At 56.2% G+C, this 17,935-nt stretch overlaps 1 protein-coding gene across 1 annotated transcript; it reads right to left on the bottom strand.

Moving 5' to 3' along the window:
• Positions 1-691: 691 nt before the first annotated feature.
• LCAT (lecithin-cholesterol acyltransferase) lies at positions 692-10,711 on the bottom strand. Its single transcript, XM_013942719.1, has 6 exons — positions 10,534-10,711; positions 6,260-6,416; positions 4,794-4,909; positions 4,301-4,396; positions 3,748-3,972; positions 692-1,893 (listed from the first exon to the last, which is right to left on the bottom strand). Exons 1-6 carry the CDS (start codon positions 10,679-10,681, stop codon positions 1,253-1,255), a joined length of 1,383 nt encoding a protein of 460 aa, XP_013798173.1. The 5' UTR covers positions 10,682-10,711; the 3' UTR covers positions 692-1,252.
• Between the last annotated feature and the right edge of the window lie 7,224 nt (positions 10,712-17,935).

Here is a 17,935-nt window from a genome sequence, read left to right as displayed (position 1 = left end):
CAGCTCTCCTGGCAGCAGTCACAGACGGGGCTGTGAAGCTCAGCTCTAGGCTGGGGCTCACAGACGGTCCCAGGTTTGTAGGGCTCTGCAGGGGTCAGAGACGCCCTGACACGCAGGGCTTGTCTGCCCAGGCAAAGAAGGCCTGCTGTGGCCAGCTGCAGAGCAGGGCCACCATGGACCAGGAGCCCAGTGAGGACTTTACTTCTGAATGTACGAGTGCTTTTTCTGGGAAACCTTCAGCTAGTGCTGCAATTCCCTTCATGCCCCTTTTTTCAATCTCACCAGTATGAACTTGCCACACAGCTGAAGGGGGTGATCACATAGGCACGGCTGAATAGAGAAGCCTACATGTCTCTGACATGTATTTTCTGGGCCTGATCACAGTGTTCTCTTTAATAACAGCCCTGTTTTTCCTTAGGGGAACCAGAACACAGGCTGGCAGATCAGACTGAGGAAACTAATTTGCCCAGTAACTCTAAATTCTTCTGTATGACTTAGTGAGGTTTTGGCATGTGGGCATGCCTATGATTTTATCATGGAGTCCTACTGAACATGTTGCTTTTCTGGAAGCCCCAGCTTCTGGAGTCCTGTGAAGAAATGAGAATCTTAGTTTTCAGTTACAAATTGGTTTGTTAACCAATTTTGCTTGTGGAGGCAAGCTGGAAAGTGTGACACAAAGGAGGCTCAAGAATTAGAAGCAAAGAATGTTTATTATTTAATAAATCTGATTTTAAGCCAGTGTGGCACTGGGATCCTCGCTCGTTGCCTGCATGCTGGAAGCTGGCAGAGGTACTTTTGCAACATATACCTGTCATGCTACCCTGTGCCAATCACTGTGACTGCCCTGGTACCAAGTCAGAGCCCACACTTGTTATGTGACTGCTAACAGATTCTGACGAGGTCCTGTCCCAAGTGAACAGAGGCACCACTGGCCCCACAGCCTCTAATGTGTCTAAACATAGCTTGCTAGCAATGAGGGGTTGCGCATACACCGTAATCCGCGAGTGTGATATTAATGAGTTGGCAGCGCAGTTAATTATCCATCTGCTAGTGGGAAGTCACAAGCCTCTGAAGTATAATTAATCACCAGTCCCAGAACAAAAAACAATCAGTGTGGAAGTGGGTGTTGGCCCGTCCCCCTGAGCTGTTGGTCTTGCTCCTTTTCACAGACACTTAGCTCTGAGTTCTTTGCTCCCCTGCATGGCAGTGCTTGGGGGCTACTGGCATGGAGGGAAGCTGGCCTCCGTTTCTTTCAGTTCTTTCTGGGCTCCTTAAGGACTTTGTGTCCAGGTGGGATCTTCTTCCCCCTCCCTGGCTCTGGACTGGATCTCTTCCACCCGGGCTCTCCCTGCTCCTCGGTGCCAGCCCCGACCTGTGGGCTCCCCAGCAGTATGTCATTGATGCAACTCAGCGTTAGGTTGCTAAAGACCATATTGAGGTGGTCAATGCCTCGCAGCTCCTGAACATGTACTTTCTGCTTCTGTTGGTTGCGCCACCGCTTGCACAACTCAGAACTGCGTGTGCTGACAGTGTCATCCCCATCCCCATAAATCATGTCCACGGGGTCCTCATAAGGGAAATGCTCATCATATACGTAAGTTTCCACGGTGGGATAGCCTGTACCATAGAGGCAATAGGTGTCCACGCCAGGAGGGGGTAAGTCCTTCAACAAGTCCTTCATGTCCTCCCACATGTACCAGCCATCCTCCAAGTTGACGTCAGTGAAGAAGCGTTGGTAGTCCTGATAGGTGTAATTGTAGGAGGGTGTGGAGATGAAAATGTGGTTCTCAGGCCAGGCCAGGCTTGTTGGGAACATCCAGGGGCTGGTGGTGGTCATGCGTTGCTCTTCACGCAGCTTGATGTTGGACATGAGCGGTATGCCCTGGTTATCACCTGCAGGACACGCAGGGACTCATCAGAACCAGCAGCATAACATACTGTAGCAAATGGTGCCCCTTGGGTTACCTAAGGGGTCATACTGGGACCAGCCTGTCCATCACTGACTAACAACTGTTTCCTGGCTGGGCTATGTGGCAATTGCTCCATCTCAGATCTGCCCTGTGATGCCAGCAGAAAGGAGAAGAAAGATTCTAAAGTAAGGGCAAGGGGGCCTTTGTTTACAGCACTGAGCAGAACAGCCTCCTGCAGCCACCTGCCCTGCCCAGAGCAAGGGAAACACTCTAGCATTTCCGCATATCTCTGGGGTGTCAGAGGGAGTATACAGGCTCTGCAGCACATGCCCAGTGAGTCAGACACATCTAGGATGCAGAGGGTCATTGTACACATGATGCCTACAATATTTGGCATTTGCTCAAGAAGTCTGGCACCTCTTAGCCACCCTGGACTCACAGCACACATCTAATTTGGTAGGGTAGTAGGCAAACTTTCAAATTATTCTCACCCGCATAAAATATCTAGCTGGAGGAGGAGTCTGAGTCTAGACAGACCTGGACATATAATGGCCCTGACCAAATCATCCACGGATCTTCCCTGCAACCCCTACATCCTCACACCTGTCTGTAGGAATGTGGGTGACCTGAGGCCAAGGTGCTGATAACAGGTGGCCAGTCTGCATGTTTTCTGCAAGCCAAGGTATGTTTAGTATTCCTGGAGTTCTGAGACCATGCAAAAATCTTAGATTGCCTTACAAAATGTTTCTGGCCCTCATGCCAAAAGAGAAGAATATCAGAAGGTGACTGAGAGTGATGCAAGGGGCCAGATGTTAAAAGGCAAAATCTCCCTCTCTTGAAAGTTTTCAAGCACATGATTTTAAATCAATCCCATGTGTTTTGGAGGCCTATCTTGAGACTTCTAGGTATCTGGGCTATCCCATTAGGCAAATGATTGTGGCTTTCTGGACTGAAAAGAGACTAAAGAGGAATTGGGTGAATGGAGTTTTAAGCCTGAAGACAGAAGAGCCTATGGGGGATGGACTCTAAGATATGGGGAGATCCTAGCAACTAGCGCAGGATACTGTGAGTGTCCCTTAGATGGCCTCCATGTTCTCTGCTGCAAAAGGGCTGTATGAGGTTGAAGAAAAGGTCCAGCTAGCTCACTGCCCTGCACTGACAGAAGCAGAGCAGATGTCTGGGGAAGGCAATGAAAAGCGGTGAGCCAGCCCCAGGCTCTTACCCTGGCCCAAGGATTTGTGGCTGAGGTACTTTCTTGCCTAGGACGGGTGTTCCTGACTTCAGGGTGCACCCCTACCCCAGAAGACATTCCTGGGCTGTCTGCCTCTGATCATGGTCCAGGGTGTGCTGCAGGCTGTGGTGCCACAGGAACAGTGTGCAGTGAGAGCTGGTGCAGAGGAAGGGGGGAGGCCAAACTACAGCTGGCCCCTTTTAACAGCCATTTTCCTGCAGCCACCATTTCTATATCAGCTTGGCCAGAGACATACAAACCCATCAAACACAGTCATGCAATCATGGAGCCCAAAGAAAGCTCCAGGGAAAGCCCTGTGGTCACTTTCCTGCTCCCAGGGCCGTGGCAGGAATCTCAGTGGTGCTTTCTTCACCGCTGGCTTTCCAGGGTGCAAAGGAATGCACCAGGATGCACATGCTTGACTCTAAAGCCCACGCTAGCACCAGAGCATGAGTGCTCCCTCCATAGACCCCTTGGCAGTACTGTCCCCTAGCTCTTCCATCACAATGTCCTGCCCCTGCTCCACTGACCTTGGTCCAGCCACCCTTCCATTTCTGCAGGAGGGAAAGAAAACACAGAGGTCATTGTGCACAGGAAATCACTCACCAGATGCCAGGACACGCAAGGGCTTGACGGACCCTCCCCAGGGGGCACCCAGGGAGATGAAACCCCCAATGTACTGATCTTTCCAGGCTTGCGTCTGCTGCATCAGGAAGTAGAGGATGTGTAGGTTGCCCATGCTATGTGCAATGAGGAAGACACGTCGCTGGTACGCATCATGCATTTCCTCTATCAGCGCCTTCAGGTTCTGGAAATATTCGGGTTGCTCATCTGTGGGCAAGAGGGGCACCAGCTCTTGGCCAGTTCACTCATGGCCATAAGGCTCCAGGACTGACCCTAGGAGCCCAAACTAGAGAGAAGCATGAGTACGGATGCCAGGAGAAGTGCCACCACGCATATTCACATGAAAGCATAACTAATGGCCGTATGGTCTAGGCCACAGACAGCTATCCTTGTCCAGGGACTCTCTTCCATGCGGTACCACCCCACTACTCTTCATGAGCATATTGGCCTGAGCCCAGACCCAGGCATCATGCTCACAGGGGGGCCCTCCTTCTTCCCTCCATGCATGTGTGACCTGGCCCAACCCTACACTTACGGGGCCCAACTCTCCAGTCATAGGGGGCTGCCCGAACTGTCTGGTCCCTCACGTAGCCATTGTTCACCAGGTTCTGCACCAGCGTGTGCAGGTAACCTAAAGACAGAGAACAAATGAGAATTAGGTCTGTGGTCTTCCCCATTATCCTTTTCCCACCCTGATCCTGGTCGCAGCAAGAATTGCCTCTGGTAGGCACCATAGCTTGATCATTCCATCTGGAGATAGCAACTCCACGTGTCCTGGAGGGGCTGTGCCCTGGGGTCAAGGATGGGGTGGTGCCTGCAGGCAGTGGGAGGACTTGGGGCAGGAAAGGAGTGTGTCCCTAGGGCCAATCTCCCTCATTCTCAGGTGGACTGGGCTCTGGCCAGCTCTGCAGAACCAGGTCGCGATGAACCCTGTAGGCACAGGGACCCCTGCTCCATTGCAGGAGTAAGAGCACAGAGTGCATTGTAGCCCTGGGCACCCTACGCCTCTCCACAAAGCTGGCTCTCACCTGCCAGTTTGCTCTGATCCAGGTATTCCACAGAATAGGTCTTGCCAAAGCCAGGCACACGGATGTGCACCCCAGGGGCATTGGACATTCTTCGAGAGGTTCGGTTATACACCACTCTGCAGGGAAAGGACAGAAAGTAGCAGCAAGGACAACTCCACAGGGGATGGGCAGAGATCACTGGGTGGCATTTGGGACCCAGGTGGCTGCTTCCACAGTCTTGTGTGGAAATAGAAGGGCACAGACATGGACTGCAGATGTCAGCTTTGCCGATGTCCCCATGTTTTCACTTTGGCCTCCCTGTACAAAGGTCTTTATAAGAGATTGAATCTGGGTGAATCTCTGGGTGAAGAGATTGAATTCAGGGTGCAGCTCAGCAGACTAGGCTGAGATGAGCCCATACTACAGTGGTATTGGTATGTGGGGACCTGGATGGACCCACAATGCATGAGGCAAGATGGCTGAGGACCGAATGTGATCTGTGCTCTGCGCTCTGCAGTGCTGGCCATGGCTTCCCAGGGCAGAGAGCATGGGGCTCAGGTAGATGATGTCCTTGCCAGGATATCCCCCAGCAGGGACATCTCCAAGGCACAGGCTTGGCCTGCTAGCACATCTCTCTGCTCCTGTACCAGTTCCCAGCAAGGATCCCAGGTACCTGAAGAGCACTTTTTTTGCTGGATGTCACAAATGTCTCCCCTTGACAAAACTGGGTGCTGTGTTGCTTGCCAGGGCTTGCCCACAACATGGGGAGGGTGTCTGGAGGTGTACTGTGCTCTGGACACCCCTGGTCCCCTCTGCAATGTTGGCAAGGGTAGTGCAGACAGACACACAGTGAATTTGTCTGTGCAGCTGGCAGGAAGGGGTGCCATAGGAGGGCTCCTGGGGGAGCTGCCTATCCCAGAGCTGGGAGCTATTCTTCTCCTTGGGTCAGCATCATGGCACAAGGAAAATCCTGTTCGCCCTGGGGAAATGCATGAGTTTCCTCTGACCAGCTCTGAACAGCCTCTACCATGTTACATTTCCATCATTCAGACCCTCTCTCTCAATGATTAGGCACTTCTAGAGCCTCTTTAGCTCATCCCAGGCTGGTATCTCTGCTTCAGCACATGAATTGTGATCTGTGAGTGCCAACCACCTGGGGGTCAGGACAGGAAGCTCCGATGGAGTGAGCTATGGCATCTCTCTCACCCTGCTGTCCTAGACAGGATGGCAGCACCTCTAGCATGTCCTGAGGATAGTCTGGATGGCACGAGCACATGGCAGGGAAATGGGAAGGGGGCATTTGGAAAATGTTTGTCCATGAGAGCTGGAGCCAGGGAGCTGTGTTAACACACACAGGGTGTTCAGCCAGGCAGATGCTCTGGTGGTTTTCTGTGTGTGCTGGGTCAGGGCCAGGTGGGGAGGAGAGAGGAGGGAGATCCCTGGTAGGTCATTTCCCTGGGAGCTCCCTGGGTGGGGGTGAGTGGTACCTGGTGTTATCGATCCAGCAGTCTACTCCCACTGGCAGGAACGTGTTGAGGTTGAGCCAGATGGTGAAATAGTCCTCGGTTTTGCGGTAGCACATCCAGTTCACCACATCTGGCTTGTCCAGCTTCGCTTCCAGCTGGTTCCCAAGGCACCCAGGCACTGGAGGCACCAGAGAGGGAGACAGAGGCAGTTAGACCTCATCTCACTGGCTCTCTGGGGCTGCTTTGGCCAGGCAGTGGTCAGGGCACCCAGCACTTCCCACAGTCCCACTAGCCAGGGCTCCATTGAGGAACTTCCTGTTTGATGCAGTTGGAGAAGCATCCATGGAGAACAGCCTGCACAGCCCCTTGTCCTACCAATGCATAGTTTGTGTGAGGGCTGCTCAGAGCTGAGATGCAGGGGGAGCATGGAAGCAGTGGCAGCACACTAAAAACACATTCTTGGGGACCCACTTAACTGCTTTTTCCCATGGCTTCTCCTGTACATGCTGCAGACTGGGCCACCAGGGGATGACCCCAAGAACAGGCACCCTCACCAAATGTCTCAACATCAGCCCAAACGTGTAAGTCCCTGCCAGCGCATAACATCCTGGAGTATTTCCCCCTGTCTGGATGGGTTTCCATGCTCCTCTCGTCCCTGCAGCCTGAGGGAAGGAGTCAGTGCTGCTTGGACTCAGTCCTACTACATCCGCTGACAGTGGCTGTACCGCACCAGCTGTCACCCCAGGCATTTTGCACTGCGGTAGCAGATCGGCTTGGGGCTGCATAGAGAGGCCCCAGGGAAGTGTCCGAGGTGAAAGTTGTCCCAGTGCTGACGCCCAAGGCCCACACACTGTTTTCCTGAACTTTAAACCCTCCACACAGGCTGAACAAGGTCTCCCTAAAATGATTCAGCTCTGAGCAGGACTGTACCCTGTGGGAATTCAGTGCAAATATCACTTACAGTAAACACAAAGCTGTTTTAAACAAGTTCACAGCCTGCCACATGTGACCCAGGCTCCCTCAACAGATGTAGCAACAGGACACCCTGTCCACCTCCATGAGCTCTTGTTCAGTTTCTTGGCAGGGATGGAAGCCATGCCGCACTGGAACACGTCTCTGCCCTGCCACAGCCCATGCTGGGGGGACATGCTGTGGAGGTTGTTTCCAGTCAGTGTGCAGAAATTGAGAGCTGTGCTGACTGTACCCCACAGCCCCAGCAGGTCCACCCTGCTGTGAGGGCTGGCCCTAGACACACTGCTGGGGAATGGCATATGTCTTAAAAGCTGCCACAAGCACTGTCCTCTATGTGGCTCACCACGTGACCAGATAAGGCAATTTCCCACTGCTGACTGAGTATATCAGCAACAGAGCCTCATCGCAGTCCCTCACGCTCGGCAGAACTGGGAGAGCATGGGGATGGGAAGAGCCTGGTGGCACGGCCGGGACAGCTGGGCTTGGCCTAGCTCCTCCACAGGCCCTGGGAGATGTGGTCCTTCACATCACTTCTCCCAAGGATGCAACAAACCGCTCTGTGGCAGCAACAACAGGATTGTGGCCAAATGTCCATGTAAGATGCCTGCCCTGAGCTGGCCTGCAGCCTGGAGAAGGGCTCTGCTGTGACTGTGAGACCCCACAAGTACAGCTGGATGTAAGCCATGCTCCCTGGCATTAGGGATTCAGCCACAGGTGAGACTGTCTTTGACCTGAGAAGGATGTGCCCCATCTGTCAGATGCCAGCTGGACATTTCCCCCAGCCCCTGCTAGGCCCAGGTGTCCCTGTGCCCAGAGGTCTATGGGAGTGGGTGTTCAGGGGAGCCAGGGTGGTGCCACACCTGCCCACGCAGAAAAGCATGAAGGCACCCTGGCCAATGCTCCAGCCCCACAGTACCTATCGTGGCCCCAGCTAAAGGATGCGGAGCATAGCCACAGCCTCTGAAAGTCTTGTTCCATGTGAGAGGGGAATGGGATATGGTGGTTACCTTGTTCAACCTGCTTCATAGCTCCCTGGCATCTGTGGCAACTCCCCAGGGATACAGGAAGGGCCTAATCCTGCCTTCAGATCACCTGGTGGGAGTAAGGACATCCTTCCCCAAAGCACCTGGTGGGGGTCAGGATATCCTCCCCAGTGCCCCAGTGGACCTTGGCATATGAGATACCAGGCACAGGCAGGGGAGTGGGCAAAGTGGCTGCCGGACCTGCCCTGAGAGTGAGAGAAAAGCCCAGGGGAGCTTCCGGCAGTCACCCTGAGCCCCCCAGGGTCACAGCAGAGGACTAACAGCTTCCAGAGGTGCCAGGGACTGTCAGACGCACCCATGGCATGGGAGCAGACATCCTGTTGCCTTGCTGGACTCCTGTGGCTGCAGTCGGCTCCCAATCTGTGGGCACCAGGCCCTGCGGGCATCAGGCCTCCACACTCCTGGTGTGCACAGCCCTGAGCTCTGCCTCACCTTAAAAAGGACATTAGGTAATTATTAAGGGAGTTCCTGTTGGGGCAAAGGGGTTATCATTGGTCTCAAGGGCACTGGGGGTTTATGGGACGCCCAGCTGAGGGGGATGGGCTACGTGTGGATGCTGACAGGCACATAGGGTGTCTGGTCCCAATGATCCTGGCTGACTGCATGTTCCTGGCATGTTGGCCCAGCCCCAGCAGTGGGAGCAGCCCCAGCGGCCTGAGTGCCCCAGCCTGGGGCACGGGGCAGAACCAGGAGCCTGGTGCCATGGGACACTGCCTCTGCTGGGATAGGAGGTGCAAGTGCTTTGGAGGAAGCAAGGCTTGGAGCTACAGGGACCTGCCCTGGGGTGTGGGGACCTGGACCTCAGACTCTTGTGGGGCCAGGCCAAGGCAGAGGAGCTGCCCAGGGTCTGGAGGAGCTATTGGTGGGTGGCAGAGCAGCTGTGGGGGAAGGCCCATGCTGCTCCATTTTGCAGGGCCTGTCAGAGGAGCAGTGGAGAAGCCTTTATTGCCACAGATCATCCTGAGAAGAGGCACAAGGTTACTTGCACCACATCATTCCCTACCCTGCGTGGTGATTGCCACTAGGCCTCCTTGTGTCCTCCTGGCCTCTGGCATGGCTAAGCAGTGCCTGCACTGTACCACTCAGGCTCCAGATACAATACCATGGACCAGGCTGTGCTCTTTAATTCTGCTGCCTCTAGCCACTAAGTAACAGAGCCTGGCAGGCCATGGCTGACCCATGCCTGCCATGTGCCAGGCTGTGGTGCTCTGTGCAGGCTGCTCCACTGCCCCAAAGCAGAGGCCAGCCCATGGGGAAGTGAGTTTATAGGGTCAGTCCAGGGCCATAGGTCAGGGAGTTCTGCTTTTCTCTTCTCTTTTTAAAAGGGAAACTCAGTTGGTTTAATTCAAGAAAAAGGAGAAGAGTCTCTGTTCAAAACAGATTTCATGGCAAAACCTCATGTCAAGCCCTCAGTGATGGCACAGGGGACAAAGGAAGGCAGATCTCAGCCATGCAACACTCAGCAGCTGTTTGCAAACAGCCCTGGCTGGAGTTCAGGACAGAGGTACCAGCTTTGTGACTGGTGCTCACATCTGTACCTCACCGATGTGATCCCCCAAGCCTCTTCTTTTGCCTCTCTGTGCAGCTCAGCTAATGGGAGAAACTGCCTGCTAGTTTGCCTTCCCTTATGCTATTCCCCAGGCAGGGTGGACATTCGGTCTAACACGAGATGGATGCTCTTCAGCAGCAAGGGAGGATGAATTAACCATCATGGAACAACAAAAGACATGGGGGATTGGGACAGACTTAGAGGGCAGCAAGGGGTGGGGGATACAGGCTCACTGGCATGGCAGCAGCAGAAGCGGGAAGCGACAGCGCTAGGGTCTCTTGCAGCCCCTGTCCCTCTGCCAGCACAGCCCCCACAAATGGACCAAGCCCCAAAACACCATCTCAGCCAGCTCTGACATTCTGGAGCACCACTTGCTTTCTGGGGCACCCAACCTGCCCTCCTGGCTCTAGGGAGCTGTGGCCAGGCATGGCAGGCCCTGTATTCCCAGCACTGTTGGTGGGTGGGGGACTGGGAGCTCTGTGTCACCACCCTGAGGTGGCTCCTCTAGCACAGTAAGACAGCCAGAGACTGCAAAGGGGGTTGCAGCCTCCCACTGCAGCCAATAGACACGCCAAGCAGTTCCCAATGCTGCCAGGAACAATGTGCCCAGGCCTTGCCTCCAGCCAGCTTTGGGTCTGTGTAGTACCCCAGCAAGCAGAGCCCAGGATGCCTGCTGTGCCCCTGCTTGGTGCCAGGGCTGGCAGGTTGTGGATCAGCATGCATGACCTTACCGAGTACCACGGGTGGCGTGCTGTTGGTCGGGGGCGCTTCTGGGGTGGAAGTGGGTGGAAAGAGCACGTTGAAGAGCCAGAACTGGGACGTGGGCTGCAGGAGCAGCAACAGTGTCAGCAGCGCAGCCCCAACGCCTGTATTCCCCATGGCAAACTTGGACGGGATCCTTTCAGCGTCTCCAAGCAAACAGCCTTTTATATTTTACGCAGGTCCAGCCAGAGGCACCCAGACTGCAGGGGAGGGGAGAGCTGCAAGGGGCTGGCCGCGATGGGGAGGAGGGACGGGGAGGGCCAAAGGACTGGCCTTGCAGACATGCCATCCCCTGAAAGCACAGCCCTGCTGTGCCTGTGGGCTCTCTGCGCCCCTGGAGCCCTGCCTGTGGGTGCAAGCCGGAGCAGGCAGACAAATTTTGCAGCTGCGTGGTGCCTTGGGTGGCCTTCAGCTACGTGCTGGGATTGTGACCCCTGTGCACTTTCCTTTGCACAGTGTGTTCTGGGGTGCTGGCTCCTTGCATTTGTGAATGCAGCACCCCTCCACATCTTTAGTGGGATGGTAAGGAGAGGGAGGGTGACTGGCACTGCAGACATGACCAGGTGGACCTCAAACCTCAGAGGTTCCCATCAGGGCTGGGACAAATCAAGGCAGCCCCTCGCACGACATGGCAGCAGCATTATCCCACAGCTCCTCCAGCACACCCACAGGCACTGCCACTTCTCCATGCCCACCTGCCATCCTGCTAGCTGTTGCATGTCCCCTGGCACAGGCAGTCAGACCCCCACCCTGGGACTGGCTGAGCCTGAACACATTCCCAACCTGCGGCCATGCTGTGCCTTGCTGCCAGAAACATGCTGGAAAGAACTGAATACTGAGGGCCGCAGGGCCCCGGGATATCCCTCTCTGTGCAGTCCCTGGGACACCCCAGAAAGGTGCAAAAAAACAGCCTATGGGGAGCATGGCATGAACTCGGTGGCCGCCCAGGAGCAGAGGGCAAGTGCAGGGCCCGGGCAACAGGGTGACAACAGGCAAAGCCCTGCCCACATGGCCCACTGCCATGCCACTGTGGGGCTGCCTCCCAGTGGGGTCTGGCAGCCTGCAAGGCCTCTGCTTCGCGGGGCACGGGACGGGGATGGGCACGGTCCCGAGGCGAGGGAGCCCCGCAGAACAGGCCCGGGGCCGGGGCAGGCCGAGGGGCACAGAAAGGGCTCCCAGGAAGGGCTCCTGTGTCAGCCCCCTCTCCTGCTCCTGCTCCTGCTCCTGGCGCCGCAGCTGAGCTGAGCTGAGCTGAGCTGAGCTGAGCTGAGCCGGCTCCGCAGCCGCGACGCTCCCCCAGCACCCCCAGCCACGGCTCCCCGCTCCGCCGGCGGCAGCGGCCTGCTGTACCGCCCCGCGCCGGGGGATACCCGGCCCCGCCGGCCCCGCCCCGCCCCGCCCTTCGGGGGGCGGGTCCCGCGGCCTCCCGGCTTCCGCGCTCCCTCTGCACTGGCCCGGCAGGGGTGGCCCGCGGGCCGGTAGCACCGCGGGGAGCTGGTGGGGGTGTGGGCCGGCCCCACGACGGGAGCAGCAAGGGAAGGGGCCGGGGTGCAGGAGGCAATCCAAGGTGCGTCTTCCCCAAGGAGAGGGGCCGGATCTGGGGCTGGTGGCGGGAGTGCTTGGTGGCGCCGTGCTGACCTGCTGACGCCAGGGCACTGCTGGTTTGGGGTGACTGCAGGAAATGTGCCCCTCGGAGCAGCTGGTCCCTGCCTGGGTTCCCCTTGGACCATCTGGCCCACTGCCAGTGCTTAAGGCCCGCCCGGGGCTCTAGTGGCACTGGGAGAGATGCCAAGGGGGCTCCTGCTGCTGCTAGCAGCTCCCTGGTGATCCCCAAGGCCTTCCCCAGGCACTTGCCCGGACTGTGGAGGTGGTGGCTGGTGTGAGGAAAGGGGAGCTGGGAAGGAGCCCCAGCCAGGAGTTGTTTGACCCATGTGTGTGGGAAGGAAAAGCCTTGGTGGGTCTGGAGCAGGGCCCCTGGGCCTGCTGCTGTGCCCAACCCCCTGCTCTGACCCTCCCCTCCCCCCCCCGAGGGTGTGGGAGGTGGAACTAGGTCCTGCAGGAGCTGGTGGTGGAGCAAGGACCTCTGTGTCATCAGGGTTCTGGGATGGCTGGGAAAGGGGGATGCTTTCAGTACAGATGATGGTCATGTGTGTGCCCAGAGCAGGGGGGTTGTCAGGAGAAGTTTCTTTGCAGGGCGAATTTCCCAAGGCATTGTGAAATGAGCCCAGCACCCAGACAAGGCAGTGCAGTGAGTTCCAATCCCAGCCTTTCAGGCAGCAGAGCAAAGCCCATCTGCTGTGTGGGACCTGGGCAGGTGGAGCGGGCCTTGAGGAGTGCCCCTGGCTGTGTCCTGGGGATGCTGCTGTTGTGCCAGGGTTGGCTGAGGTCCTGCTGTGGCCCAAGGTATGGCACAGGCCAGTGCCAGTGTCAAGAGGAAGAAGAAGAGAAAGAATCAGCCCTGTGCCACCTGAGCCCTCACCTCCTCTCTTTCAGGCTGTGCAGCACCAAGCATCCCAGATGACAGGAGCATGCCAGTAGCATGTGGCTCCAGGCATCTCTCCGGGCTCCAGTCCTCTCTGCCATGACCCCCAGGAGCCCTCCATCCTGCCCAGCATGGCCTCATCCCTCCCAGCCTGGCCTGGGGAGGATGCTCAGTGATGGCTGGAGCAGCTGGCCAGATCCTGCTTTCACTGCAGACCCCAGCACTGGAAGCTGCAGAAACTGGTAAGAAAAAAACAAACCAAACTTCCTAAATATGATGCCTTCTGCTTCTTCTCTCAGGGGCAGTGCTGGGAGCTGCCCTTCAACAGCTGGTAGTGCCAGGGCTGCCTCTCCCAGCCAGGGCAGATTTCCTGCAAGCTCTGAACCCAGCGCAGCCCCTGTTTGTGGCTGGGCCAGGCAAGGAGAGGAAGGCTCCCCCAAGTCTCTCTCTCAGCTTTTCATCTCTTTCCTTTCTCTGCTTCTTAGTAGCTGAAGGCAAGTTATTTGTATTGCTTTGGTTTCCCTGAAGTTATTAGCAGAAATGGTTTGGTAGGAGAAGCTGGAGCCCCTCAAATCTCATTTTCCCAGCAGAACCATGGCCTTGTAAGGTAGCACTTTCACTGATGCAAATTGCTGGCTGATACCTTCTGTCTTCGGAGACCGGTGTGCCCAAGCCTGGTTGTGCTTCCTGCAGCACAGTGCCTGGGCTGTGGGCAGAGGAGATGTGCTCCCTGCTTCCGTCCTGAGAGCAGTATGGAGCAAGGGCTGGGTGCCAGGCTGCATGCTTAAGGAAGGGCTGCAGGACAGGCACTGAAGTGGGTTGTAGGAAATGGAGCTGTTTGCTTTTCTTGATAGCATGTCCTGTGCAGTGGAAGTGTTAGTAGAAAGTCAGTGAGATGGGCTGGACTCATGCTTGGCTCAACCTTCCCCCAGGGACCCAATCCCCTAGCTGAGGGGAAGAGCAGCCCCTCTGCAGTGCCCCTGCCCTGGTGAGATGCTTTCCGTTCCCTGCCTGGCCAGCATCTCTCAGCCCAGCTGGGGGTACCCCTCTCCCCAGGAAGGGAGCAGGGAGGCAGGAGGTGCTGGGAGACCTGGGCACACCCCACCATGGGGCTGCTCCCTCTTCCCACAGAGCTGTTCCTCCAGGCAGCAGTGGCCAGGCCAAGGCCAGGTGATGCTGGGGATGGGGCTCTGCCCAGTTTCAAGGTAGAGACATTGCTGGGAGCCCCTGTCTGCTCATGCCAGGTCCCCTGCAGCTCCTGGGCTTGGCGCAGCCTCATTTCCATTGCCATGGGGCAGTTCTCACCCTGGCAACATGGCAGCACTGGGGCTGTGGCTCAGTCCCTGTGCACCACTGGGGGCAGCAGGAGGGCTACCCAGCTCTCCCGTGGGAGCAGGCATCAGAGCCCATGGGGATCCCGTGGCACCAGCTGTGGGGAGGTGAGGCTGGGGCCAGAGGAGGGTGCTGCAGCCCCAGCCTGTACGAGGTGCTGAGTGCCCTGTGGTGACAGAAGGGGAGGCAGGACAGGGGCTGGGGCTGGGACAGGGCACCTGTGACTGAGGGAATGGGGGTTGGCCCTCCCCAGCCCTGTTGGGCCCTGGAGGCTGGTGGCAGGCAGGACCTAAGTGGTCCCACATCTGCTGTTGCCACAATAGCCCTCTGGTCCTCTGTGCCCCTGGCTCAGCATCAAGAGCTCAGCTGTGCCCTTTTCCCTCTCCCTGCAGGGCATCCTCACTCATTTTCTCACCTTCCTGGGGACCATCCTGTGGGACTTGTAGCTGCTGTGTGTTGGCCAGCTGAAGGCCAGGGTGGACGGCCAGAAGCATCCCAGCAGAGGGAGAGTGAAGTCCCCATGCATCTTGCTGGATAAGAGCCTCATGGCCCAAAGCCCCTGGCTCCCAGTACTGGAGGTGACAGGGAAGGTGTCCCCAGATCCCTGGCATAGGATCTGGAGTCAGATCCTGGCAAGGTCCTTGAGGACATCGGCCCATTTTGGGTTCTCCAGCACAGCACCACTCCTTGCACGAGGACAACCTTGGCTGGCGGATGCCAGCAGTGGCAGCCGTGGTCATGACAGCCCCATTGCATCTTGTAGGAGGCACGTGCGATTGCCACAGGCAGCCCCTTGCCCTCAGACAGAGTCCTGCTCCCCACTGGAGGAAGCTCCTTGCTGACACAAGTCACCTCCACCTTGGTGAGTCTTGTTCTGGTTTGGGCAGCGGGAGCCCCTGCTGGCACTCCATCACTGATGCTGGCTCACTAGGTTTCCTGCAGACCTCATCTCGACCCTCTGGCCAGAGAAAAACAGATGCAGGCTTTGGGCATCCTGTGGTGACAGCCCCCAGGCACACACGTTCCCTGTGAGGTAGGAGAAAAGGCTGTTGTTTACCCTTCTTTCTCCATTTTTTTCCCCCATCACCTCCCTGCCTCAGTTTCCCCTTCTTGGCATGGCACTAGCCCCCAGGCAGCCTGGGGGCTGGGCTGGAGGAAAGTCAGACTTGAGGCTCTCCAACCATCAGTATTTGAGCTGAAGGTGCCAGTCAAAGCAGAGCTCCAGAGTGGCGTTCCCTTGTTTGTCTCCTAGCAGGACGTACAGGCAGGACTGTGGTATGGGACAGGATAGGGCCGATGCAGTGTAACAGCATAAAAAACGGCTGGGGAAAGAGGCTTGGTTTGGAGCTGTTGAGTGGAAAGTCTGCAGTCTGCCCAGGCGAGTGCAGGATGAGTGCTGTCCTGCCAAGAGCCAGTTGGAGCGGGACCAGGAGTGGGACCAGGATGGGGACCAGGACCGGGATGGGGATGATTAGGGCAGCCCGGGGGGCAGCAGTTGGTGGCAATGCAGGGGAGGCTGGAGTGAGGGCAGCCCCTGGGAAGCAAGACTGTCTGCTTTGTTGTAGAGCTGGGGCAGGTGAGCCAAGATGTGCAAAATGCCCTGTGGGCTGATAATGCAAGACTGGGGGCTCTGGAAAAATGAGGCAATTCATTAAAAAAAAAAAAACAAAAAACGAATCCCCCCAAAGGAACAGTGCAAAAAGCAAGAAGCCTTCAGGTGGCTAAAACGCCTGTCATTAAAAGCACAAACAACCTGGGTGCTATGACTGGAATGGTGAAAGGGGCGCAGTGAGCGACTGCCCAGCTCTGTGGGAAGGCAAAGGGGCTGCTGTGGGGCAACAGTGGGGTGATGGGGCTAACAGCAGTGTCAGGGCTGCTAGCTTTCCCTGCAGCAGCATCTCCTGCTGCCCAGGGAGCAGCATGTTGTTTGGGGGGACCTCCGTTGCCCTTTGCTGGCATACTGTGTTCAATTCTGGGCTCCCCAGTACAAGAGAGACATGGCACTACTGGAGAGAGTCCAGTGGAAGGCTACTAAGATGATTAGGGGACGGGAGCATCTCCCCTATGAGGAAAGGCTGAGAGAGCTGGGCCTGTTTAGCCTAGAGAAGAGAAGACTGAGAGGGGATCTTATCAATGTATACAAATATCTGAAGGGAGGGTGTCAAGAGGATGGGGCCAGGCTATTTTCGGTGGTGCCCAGCGACAGGACGTGAGGCAATGGGCACAAACTGAAACACAGGAAGTTCCATCTGAATATGAGGAAAAACGTCTTTACTGTGAGAGTGACAGAGGACTGGAAGAGGTTGCCCAGCGAGGTTGTGGAGTCTCCTTCTCTGGAGATATTCAAAACCCGCCTAGACACGATCCTGTGCAATGTGCTCTAGGTGACCTTGCTTGAGCAGAGGGGTTGGACTTAGATGATCTCCAGAGGTCCCTTCCAACCTGAACCATTCTGTGATTCTGTGACTGGGGAAAGGCAGAGCAGCTGGGCCTGGCACCCCAACCCAGCAGAGCAAGCAGGGAGGGAACAGAAGCACCTTGTGGTGAGTCCTCACGATTTTTGGAGTCTTGGGTTTATTCCCTTGGGATTATTCCCTTGGGGTTTTACTCCCTTGGGGTGGGATCAGCGCCTGGCCCATAGAGCCCAATGCCCAGCTCCCAAGGGCTGAAGAAGACTTTTCTGTAGAGGCATACCTCGTTTTATTGCTCTTTGATTTATTGCACTTCACAGATACAACAAGAAGGGCTTCTTCAAATACATTAGTAGCAAGAGGAAGACTAGGGAAAATGTGGGCCCTTTGCTGAATGGGGTGGGTGCCCTGGTGACGAAGGATGTAGAGAAGGCAGAGTTACTGAATGCCGCCTTTGCTTCAGTCTTTGCTGCTAAGGACAGCCCTCAGGAATCCCAGACCTTGGAGAAAAGAAAGAAAGTCTGGAGAAAGGAAGACTTTCCCTTGGTCAAGGAGGATCGGGTTAGAGATCATTTAAGCAAACTTGACACGCACAAATCCATGGGCCCCGATGGGATGCGCCCACGAGTGCTGAGGGAGCTGGCGGACGTTATTGCTAGGCCACTCTCCATCATCTTTGAAAGGTCATGGAGAACAGGAGAGGTGCCTGAGGGCTGGAAGAAAGCCAATGTCACCCCAGTCTTCAAAAAGGGCAAGAAGGAGGACCCAGGGAACTACAGGCCAGTCAGCCTCACCTGCATCCCTGCAAAGGTGATGCAGCAGCTCATCCTGGAGGCCATCTCCAAGCATGTGGAGGAAAAGATGGTGATCAGGAGTAGTCAGCATAGCTTCACCAAGGGGAAATCATCCTTAACCAATCTGATAGCCTTCTGTGATGGAATGACTGGCTGGGTAGATGAGGGGAGAGCAGTGGATGTTGTCTACCTTGACTTCAGCAAGGCTTTTGATACTGTCTCCCATAACATCCTCATAGACAAGCTCAGGGAGTGTGGGCTAGATGAGTGGACAGGGAGGTGGATTGAGAAGTGGCAGAATGGCAGAGCTCAGAGGGTTGTGATCAGCGGCACAGAGTCTAGTTGGAGGCCT

Source organism: Apteryx mantelli, chromosome 10 (genome assembly GCF_036417845.1).
Source record: "Apteryx mantelli isolate bAptMan1 chromosome 10, bAptMan1.hap1, whole genome shotgun sequence".
NCBI classification, from domain to species: domain Eukaryota; kingdom Metazoa; phylum Chordata; class Aves; order Apterygiformes; family Apterygidae; genus Apteryx; species Apteryx mantelli.
The sequence above is the reverse complement of the archived record's forward strand: the minus strand, read 5'-3'. Positions and strand labels throughout refer to the sequence as shown.